General features: G+C 37.0%; 3 protein-coding genes across 3 annotated transcripts in view; 2 read left to right on the top strand and 1 right to left on the bottom strand.

Annotated features, from left to right (window-relative positions):
• Positions 1-3,502: 3,502 nt before the first annotated feature.
• LOC131774819 (transmembrane protease serine 9-like) overlaps positions 3,503-25,048 on the top strand; it is a 39,448-nt gene continuing 17,902 nt past the window's right edge. The window contains exon 1 of the mRNA XM_066172960.1: positions 3,503-3,612. Within this exon, the coding sequence (XP_066029057.1) occupies positions 3,540-3,612 (73 nt within the window). The 5' untranslated portion in view covers positions 3,503-3,539. The remainder of the gene's footprint in view (positions 3,613-25,048) is intronic.
• Positions 6,781-8,787, top strand: LOC131774784 (homeobox protein Dlx4a-like). Its single transcript, XM_059090864.2, has 2 exons — positions 6,781-7,228; positions 7,572-8,787. Exons 1-2 carry the CDS (start codon positions 6,919-6,921, stop codon positions 8,051-8,053), a joined length of 792 nt encoding a protein of 263 aa, XP_058946847.1. The 5' UTR covers positions 6,781-6,918; the 3' UTR covers positions 8,054-8,787.
• LOC131774785 (homeobox protein pnx) lies at positions 22,271-24,517 on the bottom strand. Its single transcript, XM_059090865.2, has 2 exons — positions 24,180-24,517; positions 22,271-23,349 (listed from the first exon to the last, which is right to left on the bottom strand). Exons 1-2 carry the CDS (start codon positions 24,385-24,387, stop codon positions 22,913-22,915), a joined length of 645 nt encoding a protein of 214 aa, XP_058946848.2. The 5' UTR covers positions 24,388-24,517; the 3' UTR covers positions 22,271-22,912.

Genomic DNA, 25,048 nt, shown 5'->3' with positions numbered 1-25,048 from the left:
ACAAACTTTTTAAGTGTTTTTTTTTCCAACATCTTAAGTGGGTTATTACGCTGGTAAACCGATAGAAAGGGTGTCGTAGTGCTTAAGTATTCCGCTCCAAGAGGTTAGATAATGCAGAAATTAAAGTTGTTGTACAACAAATATTGCCAAACAAAGGCGACAGGTGCTCTAATTTTAGTAAATGTATTAAACCAGTCATTAAAATGGAAGAAACAAGTGGTATGCTGGTGATGATGGCGCCATATTAACTCCGTCGTAACTCAAATTGACAGAAGTCGAGTGCAGACTTTCTGTAATTTGCTATCTAACAAGAAATGAGACTTCAGACAATTACCTTGTCGACAAACATCCGGTATTTGTCGGAAAATGCTTAAATTAAGGGTTCGTAATTGTTTGCCTAGCAGATCTCGATAAAAAAATATTCTGGAATAACAAAACACTCGCAAAAGGTCGCTATCGCAGGATAAACCTATTTTATAATATTGCTAATATATTTTGGTTCAGTTTTATTCATTCATTTATTCGTGAATAAAGGCAGTTGATTAGTCGCCTTCTGTACTTGTCGTTTGATAATAAAGAGTTTTATTTGCAGTAACAGCCAGTAGCCTAGCGTGTGATGTAATCAAGTACCTTCCTAAAGATAAAAAGCAATTAACTCAGTATTATCATTTTAAAAAAGAACATTGAAGAAAAAAAGTCACATAAATTTGGAGTCAATGTTTCTACGGGTTTTCAGTATTTTGGTCAAGAACTTTTTAAAAATAACGGAAAATTCTGTTTTGCAAACTCATTCAGCTGAAATTCATTGAAAATTATTCATTACAGAGAGTTCGTTTTTTTAAACCTTCTTTATCATCTTTCAAACAATTAACAATTGTTGTTAAATTATTTTCTCGTCGGCTACAATAATTTTGTCATTTTACGACAAGATCAATTTTTTTTCCAGAAAAGCTATCTGGCGCCGTCTTGGAAAAGTGCTGTCCTAATGGCGTGATTAAAATCATGATGCTTAAAATCTATATTTCCGAACACCAGAGAATAGAAATAAATAACTCAAAAAAAGGCGTTAAAAAGAACAAAAATCTTATTTAACACCTTTTGCTTGCGCTCTCCTGCAATTTGGGCTTTCCCATGCCTCTGGCTATCACTGTTAGTCCATGTGATCTTGTATAAGCCGCGGCGCTCATGTAAACTAACGCAATATTTTTGCTCTAAAAATTTCAATTCACCTGTACTTTACGTAAAATTTTCCATTCATAAGATGTCTGCTCAATTTCAAAACATTTTTAAAGCTACTTTTCCTTATCACTGAGGAGAATTTGATTTTTTCGAATTATTATTGAAGGAAGAGCGTCGAAGGCATTATAATACTGGGTTTCATCACAAGAATCATGGCCTTTTTCTTGGAACAAAAAAAACGTGTCAACAGTCGAAAAAAAGTAAATGAAAAAGCCTCTCTCCGCCATCAAAGCAAATAAAAAAATAAATAAAAAGATTATACAGACTCTGCTTAGAATTTTTCGGCCAATTTTGAGCGCCGACTTATTCGAAAACTTTTGTTCAACTGGCTGGCTGTTTGAATATCATACGCGCTGCATTTTTTAAGCTGAAACAAAATATCATAGCAATTGTATACCTTTTAGTTCATTCAGACCGTTTCAAAGGAATTTTAGTCCCAATTTGCGGAAATTTTTGTATTTCAGCCTTCTTTCTTGCGTTTTTCTTTTAGTAGAGGGACTGATCTGTGAAAACGCCAGATACTACGTGTTTTTGAAGATCTGTCAAATGCAATATGTAAGGAAGGTGCCACGATTTTAATTACAATCTGTCCGAAAATACTGATGTTCATTCAAAATGCAACTAAAAGTGCATTCATATTCCACGAAAACAGGAGTTTTACGAACCGTATCATTCGTATCTTGCCTAAAACTGGGAACATAATACAACAGTTGGGATCGGTAACTTCTGATCAAGAAGACAATTGAGTGACGCCTTAATCACAATGTCATTTTAAAACCAAAGTTAATTTTCTGTTCTGCGCTAAGACACACCATCTTACCTCACGATCTTCAAAGTGCGTTAAAGTTTTTGCACCAATGACTAATTACGCACAAAAAGCATCAAACCGATCAGTATCGCTTACAAATCGTGCGTATATCTAGCCCTGTATGAAATTACACCTAAAGTTCAGACCACAACATACTCATCAGGAAAAAATCCAAATTGAAGGTATCCGAGACTCAATGAAATCAAATCCCACGGACAATAAAGTTCATCTCTCGGAGCAGATTGTTCATTTCGATCGAAGTCAAACCGGATTATTGAATTTCATTTTTTCTTACATTGATGCCGATTTGTCAGAAGGTAGGGACGAATTTAGGAAATAATTTAAAGTTTTAAACCCTATTATATGGCATGGAGATTTTATCAAGGAATTTGGTGGAATCGTCACATACTGAGATCTCTCTTTTCCAAAGAAAGATTGTATGTAGAAAGGAAATTGTGAGTAATCGGGAGCATCAAAGTTAAATTGACATTTGCTTTTTCATCAAGCGGTATCATAGCTGAATTTGCATTTAATTACTTGTTATCGCCCAAAACAGACTGTATAGAATGAACTTATAACCTTCAAGATGTAAAAAAAAAAAAAACGAAAAGTAAGTTATTAGATGTTCAGAATGAAATTCGAAAGAGGAAAGAAAAAAGAAAAGATATTTTCATTTAGATTAAGCCGATACTCATTTTCGTTTTTTGAGAGGGACAGCCTTAAGTCGACCCATCCAAAATTCTGGCTGAAAATTATTGCTATCGTTGAAGCAATTTCACAGGTTATTCGTGACTTTTACAAATCTGATTTGAAACCATATGTTGGCAGGTTTGAGACCTCGAGAGAGTTGAATTCAAAGCTGAATTGCTTATCACCGCAAGTAAGAAAATAAATGATCAAAAAATTAACAAGTTTGAAACTTCTATTCAAATGCAAGTGTCATCATATTAATTAACCATCAAAGCCAGCAAATCCTTAAAGAACGAAGCACTTGATTATGTAAAGAAGCAGCTAGGAGTCTTTTCAACGCCTTCGTTTTTGAAAACAAAATGAGTAATAGATGTTTCATGGGTAAAACACCATCTGAAAGTAGTTGAATAGTTAGGGTAGCGTGAACTACAGGATAATTTAAGTAATGCGACCGTAAGCTATCTCCAAAGCTCTAAATAGCCAGATTTAAGGCAATTTTGAGCAACTTTTCAGAGCTAAAAACGCCTCAAATTTTCGCCTTTAAAACATAAAATAAAGAATTTTCTATCGTTAAAAAATGCCTCCTAAGTTTGAGCATTTAAAGTCGATAATTCGCATTGATATCTAAACTGAAAGTGCATCACAGTATCATCGATCTGCAAGGTTGAGTTGCGTTAGGTTCATCAAACGATCAAGCTTTGTATCCTAACACGAACCCTGAAGATGAAATTTGAGAACTGTTCAACAGGATCATGTTAAGATGGATAAATGGCGTGAAACAGTGGATTTCGTCCGTTTGGAAATGCTACTAGCTAACTGTGGCTCCGAATGGGTTAAAATCTGTATCCACACTGAAACTCAAACAAGGTCACAAGGTTTGTTTATCTTATATTGTCAGTTTATTCAATGTAAGCTTGAGATTTTTTTTGCAGTCAACTTCTGCTCCAAAAAACGAAAACTTGTAATAAAAATTTCAAAATGTAAGAATTGTTTGTATGATTGACTAAAAATGACAGATTTTTTTGCAGGAGATTGTTGAGTTTTTGCAAAGATTTGTTTTTTTGGCCAAGGTTTTTGGAAATGTTATGCCCTGTTTTCAATTTTATTCCCGGTCAGTTTAAGCTATTCGGTATCACAGATCAAAAAGCGGGTTCCCAGCTGTTTGGATAAAAACCAACAATACTTTCTTTTAATGACCTGCTCGCAAGAAGCAAAACAAATCTTCAGCAAAAAAATTCATCCCATACTTAGGTTCCATAAAACCATGGAGCACAAAAATTGAACAAAGAAAATGTTTCAATGCTGAAATCGTTGGCTTATCAGTTCGCTACTTGCTCCCTCATATCGATTTGCACGATTTTTTCACCTACACGGCATTTTCCTGCCCAAATGAGCTTCTTTTGTGTTCGATTATGTACATCTTGACACCGCTGCCTTTGTTATTTGTTCGTTTATGAATGAAGTACACCGAAAAATCGCCTTTACTGTCAGATTTCCCACAGCTCCGAAACGCACAATACCGTGAGAAGGCTAAAATGTACAGATGTTAAGGAAATTCTGTTGGTTTTAATTCTATTGCTGTTCTATAGGTATCACGAGCCCCTCCATCAACAATCAAAGAGAAGAGGAGGTTGCTTTTTCCTTTTGAAAACTTATTTTCGGAAACGAACAGAGCAAATTTTATTTCATATAAAGGTCACTGTAATATTAAAAGAGAGAGTATTTAAATGTTAAGCCACTGACCATGAAGAAACAACTTTATTGCTTTTCCTAAGAGGTAAAAGCTGCGCGTAGTTACATTTAGAAGCTCTCGTGAAATTTCAATGAAAGGCGAGTTCGTTTACACCGACCTCCTGCAGTTGTTTAGTTTTGGGCCGATGAAATTTCAAGCTGTGCACTGTAGTTAGTTTTTCGCATTCAATGTCATTCACGGGTAGGGTACTGAAGACGGGTTAGCATCTTTGTGTACGCATCATGCAAGCAAACGGCTTTCAAACTTATTTTGCTATTTCGTCATATTTCTTCGAATTCTGCTTAAAGTGAAATTTTCGTTTGTCCTTGAAATTACTTGAACTACTTCGAAAAAAAACATGATTAGAAAAGTTTGAATCCAAAGTTTGCATAATTGGTCTAGAGATACTTGAAATTCTAAATTAACATGGTAAAGGTAGTTCTTTCTTCAGTTTTTCCCTTTTCTCAAAAGATCTATTCTTTTACACCTTAACATACTCTTAAAATGCTCTTACAAAATTTTCAGTTTCAGTTTTGAGGGTTGCCTTTTCTCTACAATAGCGACATTGCTCTTTTCTCAGGCGATAGGAGGGAAATTTGTCTCTGATTTCAACAGATGGTTTGTTTGTTACGATTTGGTTAACCTGGATGATTAAAAACTTTTGCGCAAGATTAATATTTCGGTTGCTCTTTGACAGCCATGTAAACACTGTGCAGTTGACATTGTTGTGCAAGTGGAATGAGCAAAGCTTATTACTTCCTGGTGTACCCAGCCGCTTTTGCTATAAAATGAAAAACTTTGAAAAAAAAAGGGCGCCACGACTTTATTTGTGGACCATTCTCGAATTGGAAAACACATTTTAAAAGTCTAATGCATAATATTTCATTTTAACCTTTAACGTAAAGGAAACGAAAGGTAACTTTACCACCAGCCATTTTTAAACTAAAAAAAGTGCTTCGTTACTACTTCGAAAATAATAGATTCGGTTATGATTGTTCATTACAACTTTGTTTGAGCGCACGCATATGTTCGAAATATTCCAAACGAAAATGTTTTCCATTAAAAGAAAACCCCGAAGAAAGGGAAGAAACAGATTAATACTTGTAAATTATTGTTTTTGCCGTAGGGATTGAAAAACTTCGAATTGCTAACACTAGTCATTTGAGATTTAGACTTCAAGATGGTCAAGATGGTTTTATGTATGCTTGGCCTTGACTATCAACTTGCTTTTTTTCCTTTTTTTTCTTTTCTTTTTTTTTTTTGTCAGTCTATTCTTTTCCAAGGGGTTGCCAAACTTCGCGTTTTAATTATTTCACTGCAAGATCGAATTAACCAGCCAGAGTAAAACCCCGTCGGGCGGGGACTTATTCCCACAATTTCTTTTTCCCATTGTGTTGTTGTTAACTAAACATCGGGTTTTTTATGTTATTTTGCCATGAGATTGAAACCGGCCGCGAGCCATCTTCCAAGGTGCGTGAAAATGAGTCAGAACGGTTATAGTGTCAAAGCACTCGAGACAAAACACATTTCGTCGTAATGATACATTGTGGTTTGAGTGAAAGGGTACCGCTAAATTACTTGGCGTTGTTTTGCACACTTTTTTCTATCAGAGTTTAAAGCAATTATTCGGTGGAAGACAACGGTTTGTGAATCACATTGTTTGGTGCCTTAGAATATTTAGTAATTTAGCCGTTTTTAGCCTCTTTATATGGCAAATTGTTATAAATCTTTAATGTTTTAACGTCAGCGATTACTACTTTCGCCCATCATTTATAGGAAAGAAAAGTTATTTCGGCGAGCTGGTCTAATTTCGTCATCCGCTCTTAAAAAACTGCAAGGCCCACGGAAAAGTCCACGTACGAATTTTTCTATGGGCGTTTAATGAAAAGGACACTTAGCTCCAATTAAACAACATGTGCTAATGATCCCTAGCCAAAAAAGGATGGATTTCTCGTTTAGGCTCAAATACATCAGGTGCTTTGCTTCTCTTTTGGACAAATGAGGGATTTTTCTCCTCATGCGTAAAAATTCTGAAGAAAATTCCTGTTTTTAATCGCAAAAAAAAATGCTGATCAATTTTAGCTCTTACGCCGTGTTTACTGAGCCTTGGCAACAATGGGAAATTAGACAGTGATGATGAAGACATACTGACAACAGCAGCTGCTTTTGTTGTGCGTGAAGGCTATTAGAAGATAAAATACAATGTAATTAGAACCATATTATCATAACAGCCAATTAGATTTGCATAAACCATTCTTGCAAGAATCCTCTCCGCAATATATACATATTAACCAGACCAGCACGCGTGCCCCCAAAGTTTGTTGTTTAACAGCCAGTCAGGTGGCCATTTGGTCTCATATCGAGGTTGCGAACACGGCGAGTTATCAATTTGTCACATCTGCGAGCACGAGTTGTTATAATTGAGTCGTTCTGCAGTTATCGCTACCACATGAACCTCAACTTCCAAGCCGACTACTTTGAACCTCCTGCGCCTTGCAAATCCGCCTTCATGGAGTTGCCGTCAACACCGGGGCCGCATAGCTACTCCAGCTATAATCCAGTGCCGCCGAATTATAACCCGTACACTGCGATGCGCTACTACCATCACCCTCCAGCGAACCAAGAGTACTCCTTAGCCTGCAATGCCAGAAGCTCCTTTCCAATGCCGCCGGTTTTGAACCATCATCCGCTGTCGCATCATCCATACTTATCGCCTTCTATGCAAGGCTTTGGATCCCCTCACGATTCTCCTCACGATGGTACGTAGACTATGAAATATTTAAGTTGTTTACTAGTGATAGGCATGAGTTACTCAAAGAATATTCGGAAGTGATTTAGCGCACAATCCGCTTGTGGTTGCCTAAGTTAATAAAAATTAGTGAAGTTAAAGGAGTCGCAAAATTCTTATAATATAAGCTCGAAGTGTTAAACTGTATTGTCAAATGGAACAAAATTAGTCGAAAATTGACTGGTAAAATTTTTTCCTAGCCCTTTGCTTGATAAGTATAAAGGCAAAATGATACAATTTATCCATCATTTGAAGCCGTTATTTTTGTAATTCTTAAGAGAGTTTTAACATACTTTAACACATTACCATCGCAGATTTGAAAGGAACATGTGATGAACCCAGGCTAAACGGCAAAGGAAAAAAGATTCGAAAGCCGCGAACCATCTACTCCAGCTTTCAACTTCGGGAGCTCACCAAGCGATTTAACAAGACACAATATTTAGCTCTACCTGAACGCGCTGATTTGGCTGCCTGCCTCGGCCTAACGCAGACCCAAGTGAAAATTTGGTTTCAGAACAGAAGATCTAAGTTTAAGAAGCACAGCGCCAGAGTGAACGAAGACAGCCCAGGTGAAGAGACTAGTAAATCAGAGAGCACGGCAAGCCCATCAAACAGCTCAGGAACTTGGTCAAATACAGACGTATCAACATCTGGAAGTCATGACACAGAGAGTCCGAGCCTTGCCACTTTAGCGACCACTAAACAGACGATACAGTTAGGACCAAATTTGAGCCAATGGTGTCTTACAAGTGGACTAAAGTCTCCTTTCCCCGCAGACCGATGCCAAAGAATGTGATTAACTCATATTTACGAATTACCTAACTGTAAAGATAAATAATCATATGTATAAAGCGTAGATAATGTACCGAGCCTTGCTCTAACTCAAGGATAAGGATTGCCAAAAAATCAGCAACGTGTGTACTTGCAAGTCCTCTGATGTTACAAGGAAAGGTCCAATCTATGAAATTTTAATCGTGTTAACATTAAAGAGGTTTTAATTCTGTAAATATAATTTATTCGTGCGATACATTAAGCAGGCATAGTGTAAACTTGAAAAGGAGTTATTTCACTGAAGTCGAGTTCTTGAGATTATTCATGTAACATATGCTTAGACCGAACGTGATTGAGGCATTAAGACTTTTTAACATCAATAGGTAATTAGCCCGCATAACAGGTGATGTTTAATGCTGTTTTCCCAAAGGTAGGACAAGAAAACAGTTCTTAGAACACGTTAAATGCGATAGTTGATATTATTGACATTTATTTTCCAATATAGTGAGGAAAATTTTCAAACTAAAACTGTAGAAATGCCCTTGGCTTAATTGAGTCGCGTCGCTTTCAACTTCGTTTCAACCCACGGGCCAATTCCTCAAAGAACCGCATGCTACGCGTGCCACCGGCCGTTGACGTATAACGTGAAACGCCACGAGATCGTTTTAAAGCTCTCATTTCTTAAAAGAGTATCAATGACATTTTAGTGATACCACACCATCTGTTAAGTGAATAAAAAGACCCGTTATCAAGTTATAAGGGGCTTTGTGCTGTTATTTATCATGTAGCTCGCACTCTTGTCACCAGATTGGTCCGTTTCGACACGGCTATGACGCCCTCTGAATGACAAGCATGTGCGAGAAAAACGGCTCTAAAAATGGCCCTTGTGTTTACTTTTCTTGTTTCTGTCAGTGGCTTCAAAGAGATATTTTCATTGTTCTGTGCTCGATTATTATACAAACATATCGTCATCACACAATGATGACTTCATTGTCTTACTATTTGGATTGGATCTCGATGATTTACGACAAGCAAACAGAAGTAAAATATCGGTCACCGAGGTGCGCTCAAATAAGAACGATGGTTATATCAATTCTAACGCTCGGTTCGTCACACATTGCAACCGAAAGAATTTTCAGTAACACAGTTATCGCTCTGATGGATTAACGAAGAAAACTTCAACAATATTTCGGTTTGAGAGACTTGATTGTACAACCATTATCAAAACCAACATAATCTGAATACACACTGACTGTCTATTGTGTCGTGTTATTGTTTCTTGTGTTGGATATGTGTCTTGTCTACATGTGAATGATTTCGAACAAAAAAAAAAATACCTCCCCATTACTTTTCATTTGACGAACGCTATTTCTCGGGCGAACCCAACTAGCTAATGTTTCGAGGTGGTTCTACTAGTTCCGAATTCCGGCTATAAATATTTGATATTCCTCATACTCAAACTTTGCGGAAGATGCTAAAAGTCTCTTTGGACCTGTTAGGTCATTCAAACACTTGACCGCCACCTTGCGGCAGTTTTATAAACTATTTTTATACATCTCGTGTGAAGACTTGATAATTTCTAGATTTTTCAGCACAAAGGAAGTTGTCCTCGGATACCGTCGAAAAAAAAAAAGGAACGAAAGAACACACAATATCTGCAGGTAGAGAATAACTTTCAGTATTACCATCAAGCCTAGAACATTGAGGACAAATCTTGTCGCTTACTGCACTTCTTAAGAATAAGACAGCAAAGGCTTGTTAAATTAGGTGAAAATGGAATTTATTTTCATCTTAACAGGAAGTAAATTAAGGAAATGTTTACTAGTGAACTTGAGGGTAAACGCTATTAGATATGCAAATACGCAGAGGAAGTAGACGAGCTGGTTTTATTTCCCTCTACCGAAATGTCAGCGTGAATTGAAGGTTGGAGTTCAGACTCAAAATTCCCCCGATCAAAAATACGAGAATGATATCATTACTACAATATAATACCGGCTAGATCTACGAGGTTAGTATTCTTCTCATCTGCTGGGAGGTATTTTTATCACAGCTATTTACTTAGTTCCATCAATTTCAAATTAAAAATTCCTGTTAAATACAGCGACGCCATTGCAATATATATATTTCACGGCTATACCAAATGATTAAGAGTCGCTCGAGTGTGTACATCAAGAATGTCTATAATTGACTGGTAAAGAGATTACTCAAAGAAGTTTCATTAAAATAGCCTAACCTTTGTTATCTAAAAGGAAGAAACAGAGAGACGGAGACAGAAAGAGAGAGGGCAAGACTCACGCAACGCCAATTGGTGGTTTTCAGTGCAAATGCACAAGAAATAGTTCGTGGTATGAATATAGTTCTATATATGATCTATAGGATAAATTTAAAGGGGAAAGAGTTGCTTCCTCATTTTGTATTAATAATTAATTCTCGAGTTTACACGTAATGCATATGATGGATCTTCTCAGCATTAAATTGATGACACAGCGATCCATATCATTCAGTACAATTTCATGTTGAATACTTGTTTGGCGAGAAGAGGTTTAATTGAGGCAAATTGTTGTTAATATCAAGGCGAGCGTATCGAGATAACTTCATATTAACACTGAGAAACAATAAAAAGGATCTTTAGCACTTTTGCTCGTTAAGAGCGAGATTGATTTGTGTTGAACTGGATCAGTACTTTTACCACCTCACACTGAATAAAACATGGTGACTTATACAACGCAAGGCGCTGAAAAGTTCCTTACTGACTGTTTTGCTTTGTTCGCCATCAAAAGAAAGGATTTGTGTAAACTCTGCGCGTCAAAAAGCTGAAAGAATAATAGACTCACAATATAACAAACTATACACCACTGCGGTTAATTAGTCTTGGAAAATGACACTCAGGTTTATAATTTGAGTTTTTGTCGTCTCCGTTTGGTACAATTTGAGAAAAGCTACAAAGCCTTAAACGAACTCAGCATTGGAAATCTATGCCTCCCCAAAACACCTGCAGCCAATTTTTTTTTTAATCTTTGCTTAGCTTTGTTATATATATTTTTATCTCTAGGCTATATCGACTCTTAAGACACTTCATAATTCTATTCAAACCCATTGGCACATAACTTATCCTTATCTTTTCCTAGCACTCGACTCTAAAAAGAAAAAGAAAACAAAACCAGCCGTTCTTCATTGTTGCGAGATGAATGCTTTCTCTCTATAGAAGGATCAGCTACGTTTTTTATTATATCTCTCTCTCTTTCAGAGGGAAAGGGCTGCCATCGTATTCATGTAAAAACGACCACAGGCCATGCCTGCCTGTTTTGTTCAAATGCTAATTCCCTCTACATGTTGTCTTTGTTCCGCCTGTCGACTTAATGGACTAATTACTAAATGGCCGTCAAGACGCAATTTTCGCATATAATTAGCCATGAATACAGATAGAAAGATAATTTGAAATATCCTTTAATGGCTCCAAAGTGGCAAGAACCGATTGAGTTGGCGTTTTGTTAGCCAAAAGTGGTATTCGGGGCTAATTCGCGTTGATAGTTTCAATTGGGCAAGGGTAAAATTAAAGATAATTTCGTCAGACAAATATGGAATAATACCTGGGTGGAGTTGGCGACTGCGTGTTATGCTCTTAAAAGACAGAAATCTTTGTTTCCAACACATATACGAAGTTAATTAAGAGCAACATTCACTTCTCCCATATAACATTTTAAGGGAAATTTGGGCGTTTTGGAAACCACTTTGCCGATGTTTAAGCAATTTCCTGTGTGTTTAACAAATGTATCTTATCTCCAAAATAGCCTTTCGATGACAAAACTAGTTTGGTTCATTTAGCGATTTTGTTAATAGAGTTGATTAACAGGAGTTACGGGTCACAGATAATTAGTCTAATGAACAATGGCCCTTAATGGAGGGCTTCGAAGTGTATTTACAAAACAAAGAGCCTCGACCGTTTGCACAAACTCAAAAGTTTGTTTTGTCGAAAAGTCATTGTATCGTTGCTAATTCTTTTTGTAAATAGCTCTCCCAAAACTCCATTGTACATTGTACTACCAAACACAGCCCTCTAAGACAAAAAAGTAAGGCATTAATGACGTTAACCACAGCTTAAATAAAAACGTGTTCCGTCGTTTCTACGTTTTTACGAGCTTGCCAATATTACTAGAATGACTGTGCACATTGTTTTTATTCTTTCTTCATTGCGTGCGTACAATAATAAAGACTGTTCCTCGCGAGAGCTTTTAGGGACTTAAAAGAGACCGAATTGCTTCAAATACCGGCTCTTTCTGCCATAAACGATTAATTTGTAGGGCTAAAGACTCTTTAAGAGTGTCCCGTAAACTCGTACTCAATCTAATTACAGGGTAATAGCTTTGTGCCAACAAAACCATTGAGATAATTGTCGAGTTTTAGGATCTCTCGCTGAGCTAATTTAACTCTGAATTGTTTTATGCCTTACCTCGGTATTATTACGTTCAATAGCGCACGGCGGCAGTTTTGTTCTGTTTTGTGTGTTGAGAAATAGAGAAAAACCGATCATGAGAACGGCCGATCAAGAAACTTCGCTTTATTTTTAATGATGCATCTAACTTGGATGCTCAGTGAACCATGGTGCTAACGAAAAGTTAGGAATCCATTGTTGCATATTTGCTTAATTTGAATGCATTTATAAATTTCCTTTTTTTTTTTAAGAAAATGTTGGCAAACATTACTACAATTTTATTAGACTAATAGAAACACAGCTTTCAGCGATAAAAACATTGGAGAGATAATAATAACATAAGCGGCACCTTGCGTGATATTTGCTTTGGCGCAGTTTGGCTTAAAACACCCTTTAAGTACAAAGGTCTTTGTAAATATTCAGATTTGGAGGTCTTTGAAAAATAGTTAATAGTATGGACCTTTTGTATGAAGCTTCTCGATTTCGTTTTAAATAACGCTAAAATTCGATTAACGCTGTTGAACATGACAATCAGCGTATGATGAACATGATCTAGTTGGAGTGAAATTCCAAGACCCATTCGCAACCGTACAAAAGCAACATAGAAGATTCTATCCTTGTCTGAATGAGAAAACATGAATTTTATTTCACAAGTTACGGGTGTCTTCATTCAGCGGACACCGCTACTTGCAGGTGGTTTACCAGAGATATAGTGGAGTGGGAAAAGTCCTAAGGATACACTTTAAATTAGGAGCTATTTTTATTTTTTTTTTTTTACTACTGTAAGCGCTATTTCACTACCATAAGTGCTAACGAGTTGTAATGGTGTTGGGGCACGCACCATTAAGCTTATTAACTCCCAGTGGCTTTTCTTTCACGCGCTTATAACATCTAGGTGAACACACTAAACAACAACAGGTGAAGCGTTGATAAAAACCGAATATAAAACGAAACCCAAACAAAATACATAATTGAATTTCAAAAATTCTTTATTTACGATTAACACATGAAAATAAAACTCTCTTGACAGAAGAGAAACGCCAGAGAGTTTGTTTTGGTTTTAGTATGGTTTGGGTTCCTTTCATAATTGTTTTCTTAACACAGTTTAAAGGTAATCTGATAAAATTCATGCCATGGGCAAAATGGACTGGTTGGAGCCGTCAGAACAAAGGCAAGTCAAGAAGCTTAAGTGTATGTCTAGAAAACAAGCTCAATCCATTGACCTATGTGAACAGTGAGCTTTATCTAATGGTGATAAAAATCGCGTCGATTTTACCGCTTGGGCTAATTTTTTAATAATATCAATTACGACATCACTTTCCAAAAAGTAATTTCGCGCTAATTTCTGGATCTTCTATTCAATAGTCAAGCTGACGAAGAATGTGCCCTTAAGACTTAACCAGGTGCATTCATTTGCGGCTCAACCGCAATGTTTTCTTTTCCATGACAATTTCCTTTTAGCATTCAAATGAATTGCCCTGCTTCAGGCTATTATACATACCAGACTGATTAAAAACTTTGGGCGAGGCCGACCAAACCGCTGAGAATCATCAGCACGCAACGGTCCCTTCTAAGTAAAAAATTAAAGTCCATTTCTGTAGATATGGGTGCAAGATAGAGTACGTTATGATAGACGTTACTCTGATTCGATCATAACAGGGCCGCAGGGGTAAGGAAGAGAGATTGAACAATTTCGATTAACCGAGAAAGAGTGGACAATTTTAATAGACAATCTCAAAAACGATATTGTGTCGAGGATCTAAAACAATGGGCTTTCTACGTTAAAGTTCTATGAGCCGTAAATGTGCATGACGGGTTTCTTAGATGTTTTGGGGGGTTCTTGAGGTATATTAGTTGATGGCTAGATTTACGCCACAAAAATGTCCTTAGGATACAAACAAACATGGGAAAAAAACTAATTATATCGCCATGGACTTGGTAAGAGACACATAAGAAGCCGACCAAATTTGTAATAATTGCATTTAACAGGTTATGCACGAGAAAGGTTCAGAGCTCATAGTGTTTCTTTTTTAAGTCTCATTTTCCTAACTCTCAAAAGAGCTTTTTCTTTTAATCAGTTGAGGTTTCTGTGCTTCAAAATTTCAAAGGCTAATTCGTGAAGCGCAGCTGAAGTCAGTCATGTCTCATCTTTCCGTAAGCCTAATGTTTTCTCCTCAAACAACAGTTTTCTCTTCCTTTTCTTCGGAAAATTTCAAGCTATAAACGATGGTATGCTCACACGTAACAAGTTTGTTTGGCAGTGATGTTCCCAAGAGATAACTTCTATGTCCCTTCAGGAATATTCGATAAATAAAATTCCTAGACAAATGCGCAAATGAAAATAAATGAATAATTTAAGAGAAAATACATTATAGGTGATAAAAGAAAAACGAAGAGTGTAAATAATTTCACTCTTATTTTCGCTGGTGGTATTCTGAGAGCTTTATAAAAGTATACTCGCCTTTCCTGCAGGCTGATTTGAGGTGAAAACAGTTATCTATTTACTCATAGAGATATTTAACGTATTTAGCATTTTCTATGCTCGACTTTCAAGACTTTGGTATGGAAAGATTTGATATTTTTTGAAGATACGAACAAAAGTTAGAAAGATCTTCTGATGCTTGAATTTTTCTTGTCTTGCGTAAAGAGTCACGGCCTAGATAATCCTTTTTCATTTGTGTTAAAGAAAATTAATGCTTAAGAAACAATTGATATAATTTTTATATCTCCCGTTAGAAAGCGTATAAGAGATTTAAGTGCTTGTTGCCTTTTGGGATTTCAAAGAGCAAATTGACCGTTAAAAATTGCTTTCGAAAGTTCTAAGAAACTAGAAGATGGATTTCGCCATTTTGAGAACAAATCTATGAACTTGAAATCTTTGAAATCATTAATTAAATTAAGATTTCTATTTTAGTAGCTCTTGATTATTCAAACAGATCGCCAAGAGGTACAAAAAGAGAAGAAGAGGTTATGGTAAAATGATTTAAAAAGCGAGCAGTTACTAACAATTAATCTGCCCCGTTTCTTATCATGTTAAGGGTCGGGGGTAAACTGAATTTCTGAATTTTACTTCATATCTATTTTACTTTTATGGAGAACGTAGAAAGACATGACTCAGTGTTCAAGTAGAATAATGAACGTATTCATTGGGTCAAGCGTCCAGTGGGGGAGAGGTGGGGGGGGGGGGGGTCTGGAGTAGAATGGCACTTCTACATTTGCCCCAAACAGTTCTATGGCGGGCATGGTTTTCAAGTCTTACTCCTAAAACAGGGTATTAAATTTCACAAAGAAAAAAGAAGGTTCCTCGCAAAGAGCACGAACCTCGCATAAACATATGAGTATACTTATAAATAAAGTCATTTCTGAAACAACACCTACTGCACTTCATACTGTACCTATACTGATAATATTCTTTATTAAGATTTCAAAAAAATAAATGAACAGATATTGCCTGAATGAAACGATTATCTCTTCAACGGACAGTATATTATACCTCGAGCTTGCTAACGCTTGGACGTACAAGGGAAGGTAGAGGTTGGACGCCGCTCCCTCTCTTCCCTTCCCGTGGTTGTTACACGATATATTGTATGGGATCATGTTCGGCCTGGCAATGAAATTGACAATAGATACTCATTCACAAGTTGGTCATGTCCTTTGAAAATTTGGTGGAAAATGAATGGTAAATTCTGGAGACATTCACGGAGAAGTGACGTGTAGGCTATTATCTCTGAAGAACTTGTATTAACACAAGAAGCTGAAATTTAGATTCAAAATGAAATTCAATTCACAAAAGGTGCAATTGAGTTTTGAAGACAGATAAGTCCACAATGTGGAGTCTAAAAATGAATTGAAATAACAACAACAAAAATAACAACAAAAAATAAACAAAATAGAACAAAACAAAACAATACTCCCCTCGTCAGATTGCATCATAATCTCTAACATGACAATTAATAGTAATTTTTAAGCTCGGATTGTTTACACAGGCTTCACTGATAATAAAATGTCTTCGAAATTGCATGTCAGCATTTATATTGTTTAAAATTACAGCAAAAAATTATGAGTTTCTAAAGCAACTTAAGCAGTTTCACGCACTTTTTATTTACATTTTCAGCAGAGCAGGCGAGTCGATCATCAATTCTTTCAAAGTTGACATGAAAACCTACCAAATAAAATGAAGTAATCAGTTTCGGCAAGCTGTAGTTTAAAGTGCCAGCCTAAATTGCCAGCCCCTCCTCGTCTTTGTACGATCAGCTTCTAGTCGAAAATCAACCCATGAAGTACTTCTTTATAAGGTGGCTTCATAGGGTTTCTTGACCGCGCGAGATCTGGACCCGAACATGGCGCGAGCTTTAAAAATGTCGCTAAACAAAACAAATATGGCGGCTCGATACGATCGCACGATTCATATCAAAAGAGGTGTGAAAAAAAAATGTATCCACATTATGGACTCTGGGAACTCCAGCAACGACACCCAGTGTATTTATAGGCCTTTCACGCCTGAAAAAGGCCAACGCAACACCCGTGGCGCGTTCGGTCGCTTCAAGAGGACTTTAAAATTAAAGAAAACAACGAGGGAATCATTAAGTGAAGGCTACGAAATTTGGTCAACGAAAACTGCATTACGAAGATGGCTGTGTGGAAAAAGAACCACCTACAAAACAGGCTCTACGGTCATCTCGGGAAGTAACCCACGATGTTCAGGATATTTGCTTTTTTGCGTCATCAGAAAATAAAAATTATCGTTTTGATCGATCGCGAAGTTTAGGTCTCAAAAGTGGCTCTGATTTCCACCAACAGACGGCAGCTAAAGATCTACAAGGAACTCTAGTGGTTGATATACAAACATTTTCACAAGGCCTCAAGGAATGTTTACTTTGTAAGCGTGGTAAATATGAATAATTTTTTTTATTTTTACAACCATAATAAGCGAATGACACGCTCTATGAGAATTTTATTTGCCATAGTGCAGTATTTCGATGATGCTTGCAAAGATTCCTCGAAATGAGTCGCTTAAAGGTATATACTTTATTATCTTGCACGGAGAAACCATAGAATTCAGGGCCACTGATGCCCAGTACTGCTTGTGTCTGATGTCCAAGAATTTTGCAAGTCCGAAACAAACATGGCAAACGAATACTCGTGGTCCGCGATTCGAAAGTCTACGCATGCTCATATACCGATCTTGGCAAATTTCTATTCCATTACATAACGTTTGGCGACAAAGAAAATAGGGATCTATAGAATTTCTCGCGTTTCCTTCGGTGGAATTTGCTAGATTTGCTAGACCGTTAAGCATATTTGTGTCCTTCCTAACGCCTGTTAATAAAAAAATTCATAAGACCAAATTTGAGATAGAGGAAGAATACACAAAATTGCAAATAGCGAGAAAACAGCCTTTATAACTCCTATTTTTTTTTCACAAACTGTGAAAATTTTGAGAGATTTCACGGAAGAAAATTGAAGAAAATCAAAGGCAAAGCCAAATTATCACTGGCGAGCGCCTCCCTTCGTGGGGCCTTAGCTTAATAACAAAGATATTTTCTTTAATATATACAACAGCAAACTATAGTCCGAGCCTTTCTCGTCGCCTTTTGATGGCTTTTAATGACATAGAAAAGCGAACACGTAAAAATTTTCTAGAAAAACAATACGCTGGGGCGCGTGTCAACGTTGAGCAAAAATCCAATGGAATCTCATTAAAGCGTTTTTTGATTGAGTCTCGCTAAACCTAAGTAGCAATAATTTCAACAGTCAATAAGACCAAATGAAAGCGTCACATTGAGCCAATCAGAACTCAAAATAAAAACAGGGAAACTGTCCAGCCTCTAGCGAGTGACCACAAATCACCATAAGATTTAAGTTTTGAACTGACAGTACTGTGTTTGGTTAGCAAGCGGCGCTGCAAGACGAATTACTTTCGATACTCCTTTGAAAATTGCTTCACGCAGTGGTCTCAATGTAACTCAAATCTTTACAGAAAACTGATTAACATTCGAGTTATCTCGGAAATTGAAAAGACTGGAACCAAGAACAAAGTGTTCCTTTCAGTTAAACTTGATACCAATATTGTTGGGTGAAATGGAACACTTATACGGTGGAAAGAGTAAAGCAATATTGTAGTGTTAATTGTATCACGCGCTGAACTAAACTGGTGCATGTGCGTAATGTAAAAAAAGAGAACAATATTAAAAAGAAATATGAAGGAAAAAAGAGTGCTGTTCAATGTTGTTCGTTTTCATTTGCTACTCACAGACAAACCTGATTCGCTCGGTGGCCTGTAAGTGCCCCCCATAAATGAAAGAAAAAAGTGGATATTGGAACCTATTTCGGATCCAAACCTATAACAATCGATTCAAAGTTATTAGTAAAGATCCAAAGTTGTTATTGGGAACTCTGGATCCGTAATTCCTATTTTTTATCCGTGGTTACACCTTAATGGGTTTAACCGTAAGCTGTAAAAAAGAAAAGCACGAGAACTGAAAAATATTTAGTCGTAATAAAAGTTAGTTGTAAAAATGTGTCTTCTAATCGCAACGGACTTTAAATAACAATTAGCCGTAAATTGGCCAAAACCGTATCTGTTAGCCATAAGAGTCATTACCTCTTTGAGATTCTCTTAAAGGCCTCCGTTTGTATTTTCCGCGATAAAAGTCGATAGAAAATATAGAAAATAGCCTGAGAGAAAAAGACTTGAGCTAACGTGAAACTTGAGTTATTGTTGCCAGTTGTTCGAATAATTGGGAGCAGACTGAAGCCATCATTAGCCCTGAGACAATAGAATAGAATCATGTTTTTCATGGCCTCAAAGCACAAACATCTCCCTAGCTCCAAAAAAGTCTCAACATTAAAATAATTTATCATTACAATAATCTGATAAATGGAAATGAAACAATAAGAAACGGAAATTTATAAAGACGGAAAAGAGAATTTTAGACAAAAACATTAGTCAACAGCTGCCCAGCTTTTTCAGCATTCTATTCCTATATCCTTTAGTTACTTCCGTTTTTTTTTTGTCTTTGTAGCCTACGCATTAGTTTTAGAAACTCATGCTGATTGTTATTCCTAAATTTGGTACATAAACTACAGACACAAGGTGCTAAAATTCAGACAATCAACTTCCTCAGGGCCATTCAAAAGAAAAGCTGATTTCCTTGTTTTTCCTCTTTTGGCAGAAAAGTTAAAAAAATGATGCGCTCAGTATGTATATATCATATATTCATATATTTATATATATTTATATGCATCGACAGAGATAAGTCACCTTAAATACAAATTTCATCTCGAGTGACAAGCTTTAACTGAAGGTTTGCAAGTAAACGACTGTAGTAGTCCAGATTGCCAACCAACTCGCCTGCATCCTGGAAAGAGTGTAGCCGTCGATAAGCTGATAGGCTCCATAACCGAGGTGCGGTGATCATTTGGAGCCATCTAGTTTCAGAACCACGTCAAATCTCATCTGATAATGAATAAGGGAGGAATATAAACATTTTAAACAAATACATGGGCGTCTTTTCTTGAGTTTATTTATTAAAGATTTTTAACCTTACTATCGATTTGTTACTGTCAAAGATCTCAAAATGTCACACTCTCTGTAAGGAAAACGAAATGACAAATTTTTGCATGAGTACCTTTCCTATTGACAACTGTATTTGAATAAACACCAAATCAGCGAGTCGATACCTTTTAATAATCGACGGATTGCCGTTTGTACCATGCGTTTTTGACCGAGTTTTTCCCCTTTCAATTCCTGGTTCAAGGCGTGAACAGCCTGGGCCATAAATCAAATCAAAATTCAATGTTAGTAACGAAAAAACGAGGCTTGTGAGATATTCATCCTATTCCTGCTGTGTGTCTCGCAGGTTCCAGAAACGATTTTCAAGTTGAAAGCCAATCCAAAGTCAATTCGAGTTCATTATTTGATCGATGGCATTGTTTGTGGCACTATTTAAACAAAACTTCCCACGTGCTTCATTTCTCGTCGAACGTACAGATATGAACCATTCGATTTTTGAGTAAAAAAAAAATTAACTTTGCCACGCTTCAATGTCTTTACCTACACACCTCAAGATTGTGCACGAGGATAGCATACGACACGCTTACGCCCGGCACCGAATTTGGAAACACCAGTTTTCTAACCATATTGTAAACAATTTTCAGATAAATTCCCTTGTGAGCATCAGTCTGCATCAGTCCTTTCTAAATTGAACACGTGGCACCCCCACCCCGATGATCGCTCACCATTGGCTTAAGCTCGTGCAATTGGAATTAACCATAGCAACCGTAGCCATGGGGACAGAGGGTGGGAGTTAATGTACACATTTTCTGTGAAACGTGCTTTTTTTAGCCATCATCTGTATTTGTGGCTGGGTGGTGCTCTTTTTACCTAGGGGCAGCAGTTGAATTTGTGTGGCTTTCACTGGCCGGAAATTCTAAATTGACTAACCTGCACTAACTCCTCCACTGAAGAGGACCCCCTTGTTGAGGAAGAGTGGTTTATGTTGAAGAAGGAAAAAAATTAAAGAGCCGCCGCGAAGCCGAATCATCACTAATTCATTACTGATCTCTAAAAAGAATGAACCAACCGTAAGAGAAAGACTCCTTTTCATCCCCAAAATCATAAAAAAGATTATTGTAATGGACGAATCCATGACATATCTTATGTCAGAATGCTGCTTGAACTGATTTCTGTGACTTTGCATGTGAAACTCACCTGTCGTGATGCGTGATTTGCTTGAAACCAACCATCCGTGAGAACTCGGTAATCGTACAGTGTATGTCCATTCAAACTTTTAGAATATGCCATTTATTCTCACAGGCATTGTCGTGATGTTTTAAAGTAGGCGTTAATCCACGAAGTCCCTGGCAAAGGAGAATCAAGTTCAGTGGCTCTGTTTGGTTCCGTTAAATGAGTCTAAATTTTCGCAGTTTTTAATAATTATTCACCTGACACTCAACTGTCGAGTGAAATAAGTGGATTTTAAATAGGTCCAAAAGTGGTTTGTGAATCGCATGCAAGCCTTACAGCGACACTTTGAAGTCTGCCTACAGATTATCGACATCTTGTTGCAATTAAACCCAACGGATGTTTTTACTTTTAGCCGTGACTCATTTTGTGATCTCTTAACAGCTTTTAAAGGAAGCACTTAATAAATGAAACCTTTGAAGACAAATTTTCAGCGCCTCTAATTGCACCACACACTGTTAACCATTCAGCATGGGTGAGATTGTTTGCTTTTCAAAACTTAACAAGCCTGCGGAACATCAAAGTTCACTGCCGAAAACATATTACTTTTGGTATAGAGATTGATCTAATCTTGGTGAGAGGGCGATGATGTGGAAAAAGATTTAATCGTTGGACATTTGTATTCGTTATTGTATTTCAGAGAGACCTCGCAGGTTCTCCGAATGTGGCTTATTGCCCTTGATAGCTTCCTTATTTAGTCAATTAATTGGAATTATCAGATTGTTGCCTTTATAGTCCCTGGCAAAGACGCACTTTTTTGATGGTGCACAAACAACCTGAGAACTAAAAACTGTCCTTCCCGATTTCTTTCGTTGCCGTTTAACCGAATCTAAAACAACACTGCTCTACCCAGCGCTTAATTGGAATTGCCGTCTTTGTTGGACCGATGTTTTGTCATAACAAAGAAAGGGATCCTATAAACAGCCCAATTTAATTTGTCGCCAATGGCACTTAGATAATTTCACGCATACTTGCTTTTTCATAATTCGGCGATCATAAGGGAGAGATAATTCAATATTTGAAGTGTGTTTGCCATGAGCTACAATTATTTTGCTCATTTTTAATTAAAAAATCGTCGGCTTGTGTTAAGCTTTAATTATGAAATCTAACAAAACGAAAACGAGCTCACACACTAATCATTGAAGCTCAATTAACTTATCCCATGCGTGTTTAATAACTATCTGTAAATTTAACATGCTCTTGTAAATGTTCGTTAGTTTACTTTATCGTAGGATAAAGCGAATGTGAACAATATAAACTAAATCACATTCGGTGGAAAAGTTTAAAATGGCAGTTATACGGTTTCCTTGAATAGTTTACGACACCATTATTACAAAGGACCCTTTGATTACAAACTGTTCCTTATCTTTTATGCAACATGCGAACGCTTTACCTTTATCTACAGTTTTCGTGATTTATTGTTGAAAACACTTTTTGTTGTTTCAATTTGATTGTTGTTTGTAAAGATATTCCACTGAAAGAAGCTGGCACGTGATATATTCTCCTGGACCGAAATCGTCACCTGGAGAAACTGAAGTTAATACCAATTTAAAATGTATTATTGTCAAAGTTTTTGATAATCTCTACAGCATTTCTACAGCAGGTACAGAACGTTATCATTTATCTTAAACACCAGCTTTAAAACGAAATGCTAAGGAGAGTTTGTAAAATATCGACACAGCCTTGAATATTATTATTAGCTGTCCCTAAAGTGAGGCTGAGCTGAAATTTGAAAGCGGATAGCCCCTTGTTGACTGTTTCAATGAATTCGTGAATATAGGTGGATGGAAAACTGAAAGGAATGATGGCTGCATGCGGCTGGAATGCGTTGAACTACTTTCAAAGTGGCATTTCGGCCCGTGGCACGCCGGGTGTGAAGGGTACAGGTATCCCTGGGCAGCAATGGCGTAATCCATCTCAGCGGCAAGCTTCCGCTTCCATTTAGTACGGCGATTTTGAAACCATATTTTGATCTGTGTTTCTGAAAGTTCCAACAGCTTTGAAAGCTCCATTCTGCGCACAACGCTGAGGTACTTGCCTTTCTGGAACTCGCTCTCAAGGACTTTTATCTGATCAGTGGTGAAGGCAGTGCGTGGCCTCTTCTTTGTTTCTACACTAGGTTGCCCTTGGCTTTGACGTGCGCCTTCGAAGATAATATGAAATAAAAAGCATAAGTATCTGTAAACTTGCAGTTAGGTTCTTCACAATAATTAAAAGCTTCCTACCTACTAAATGGAAAATTTGAATGTAAACCCCCTAGTATGCCCACTCAAACCTGTCTATTATATTCATTACTTCTCTATATTTGAATCGACAAGTTTTTTAGAAAAAAGGTTGTTGGAAATTCTTGCTAGAGACTACTGTTTAGATTCAGTGAGTCCTCTGTTAGACTCAATTAATATACGGTTCTCCGGTTAACATAATATTTGGAATAAACAAGATAACAGCTCATTCATTTGCGATTAAATTCAAGTAAACATTCTTTAAAGGGTTCAAAGTTGCTTTTATGTTTCGCTCGGGAGGGAACCATGACTTGATTCATCCTATTTGACACCGTTAGGAAACTACACGTGGTGTCATTCTACGGATAGCGTCTCTCTGCGTGCTGTGCGCAACAAAACTGTTCTTTTTAAAAGAAATAAGTTTCCCACCGCTTTATTTTGGTAGCCATAGATAATGGTTCGGAAATTTGAAGTAGAATACTGACTTAAGTGGAAAACACAGTGAACACCGCTACGAATCTTTCGGTTATAATAATGAAGAAGACGAAGTGAATGGAGACCTCTTAATAAAGGATGATTATCAAACGTCATGGGTCCATGAAGATTCAAAAGCGTGAAGGTTCCTATAAAAGGTTCAATGTTTATAAATCAGCAAAGGATGAAATACATAATTATTTATCTTCATGTTGTATCGTATCCTCAAAATTATTGATCTGAAGTAGTTGTTCCTCTTGATTCAGTTGGCCCTTACCTTCAAGGGAGAGCACTTTGTCGTCTGATTTCTTCGTTGGCTTTGAAAGCTCCTTGTTGAATTTTGTTGGTGTCCTAGGGTCTTCTCTGGACAAAGACTCTTCAGATGAGAGATCATTAGTCGATGCGCTCGGGCTTTTGACGTTTAGAATGTCAGCAATTGAAAAGCTTCCACATTTAGCCAACCGAGAACTGGAGTCCTTCTCCATGTTTGTAACGATGGTCAAGGTATTTAAAACGAGATGATCACTCAGTGGTCTCTTAACAAGATGCTCCTTTCGCTCCGAATGTGGAATAAGGAGATAACATAACTTGTTTCCCTCTCTAGTTGATAATAACGTTCAGTATACTGCTCGTGCCAGACTTAGCCCACCGACCAATGACAAATCGCATGATTGTTTAAATATTGAAATAAAGAAAGGCGCAAAGAGGGTGTTTAATTCACGCATTGTTTGTTTGTTCCTCATTTAAGAACAGTGGAAAGCAACTGGGCCTTGGTGATGTCCCTCTCTCGGTAAACCGACTGATTATTTACAAATACTTCAAACAAGGGCAATACATAAGGGATTCGAGTTTAAATTCGCGTTGAGTCAAACTCCAAGAAAGCCTCTTTGGAGAACGCTTGAACTCAAACAACCCGGTGTTATTTTAAACATCACCTTAGCATAAACTCCAATTAAAGAATAATGGTATTCGAATAAAGGAACTTTGCACTTAGTTCTAGATATAAATAAATCATTATTGAAAGACAAATTTTAAAGAACGAGACTTCCTTGGCCAGCATTTCGTCAAACCTCGCCCGAGGTAATTTTTCAATGCACAAAAGAACAGAAAATGCCAAAGGGTGCCCTGTCCACTTGCGCAATATAA

The sequence above is a fragment of the Pocillopora verrucosa genome, chromosome 10 (genome assembly GCF_036669915.1).
Source record: "Pocillopora verrucosa isolate sample1 chromosome 10, ASM3666991v2, whole genome shotgun sequence".
NCBI classification, from domain to species: domain Eukaryota; kingdom Metazoa; phylum Cnidaria; class Anthozoa; order Scleractinia; family Pocilloporidae; genus Pocillopora; species Pocillopora verrucosa.
Note: the sequence above shows the minus strand (reverse complement) of the source record. Positions and strands in the feature narration are given on the sequence as shown.

What these genes read in the sequence shown, in the direction of transcription:
- LOC131774784 (XM_059090864.2), top strand. Translation starts at nt 6,919, where the DNA reads ATGAACCTCAACTTCCAAGCCGACTACTTTGAACCTCCTGCGCCTTGC. An exon ending in TCACGATTCTCCTCACGATG is followed by an intron (nt 7,229 to 7,571) that starts GTACGTAGACTA and finishes TTACCATCGCAG; the next exon opens with ATTTGAAAGGAACATGTGAT.
- LOC131774785 (XM_059090865.2), bottom strand. Translation starts at nt 24,387, where the DNA reads ATGGAGAAGGACTCCAGTTCTCGGTTGGCTAAATGTGGAAGCTTTTCA. An exon ending in CAAAGTGCTCTCCCTTGAAG is followed by an intron (nt 23,350 to 24,179) that starts GTAAGGGCCAAC and finishes TTATCTTCGAAG; the next exon opens with GCGCACGTCAAAGCCAAGGG.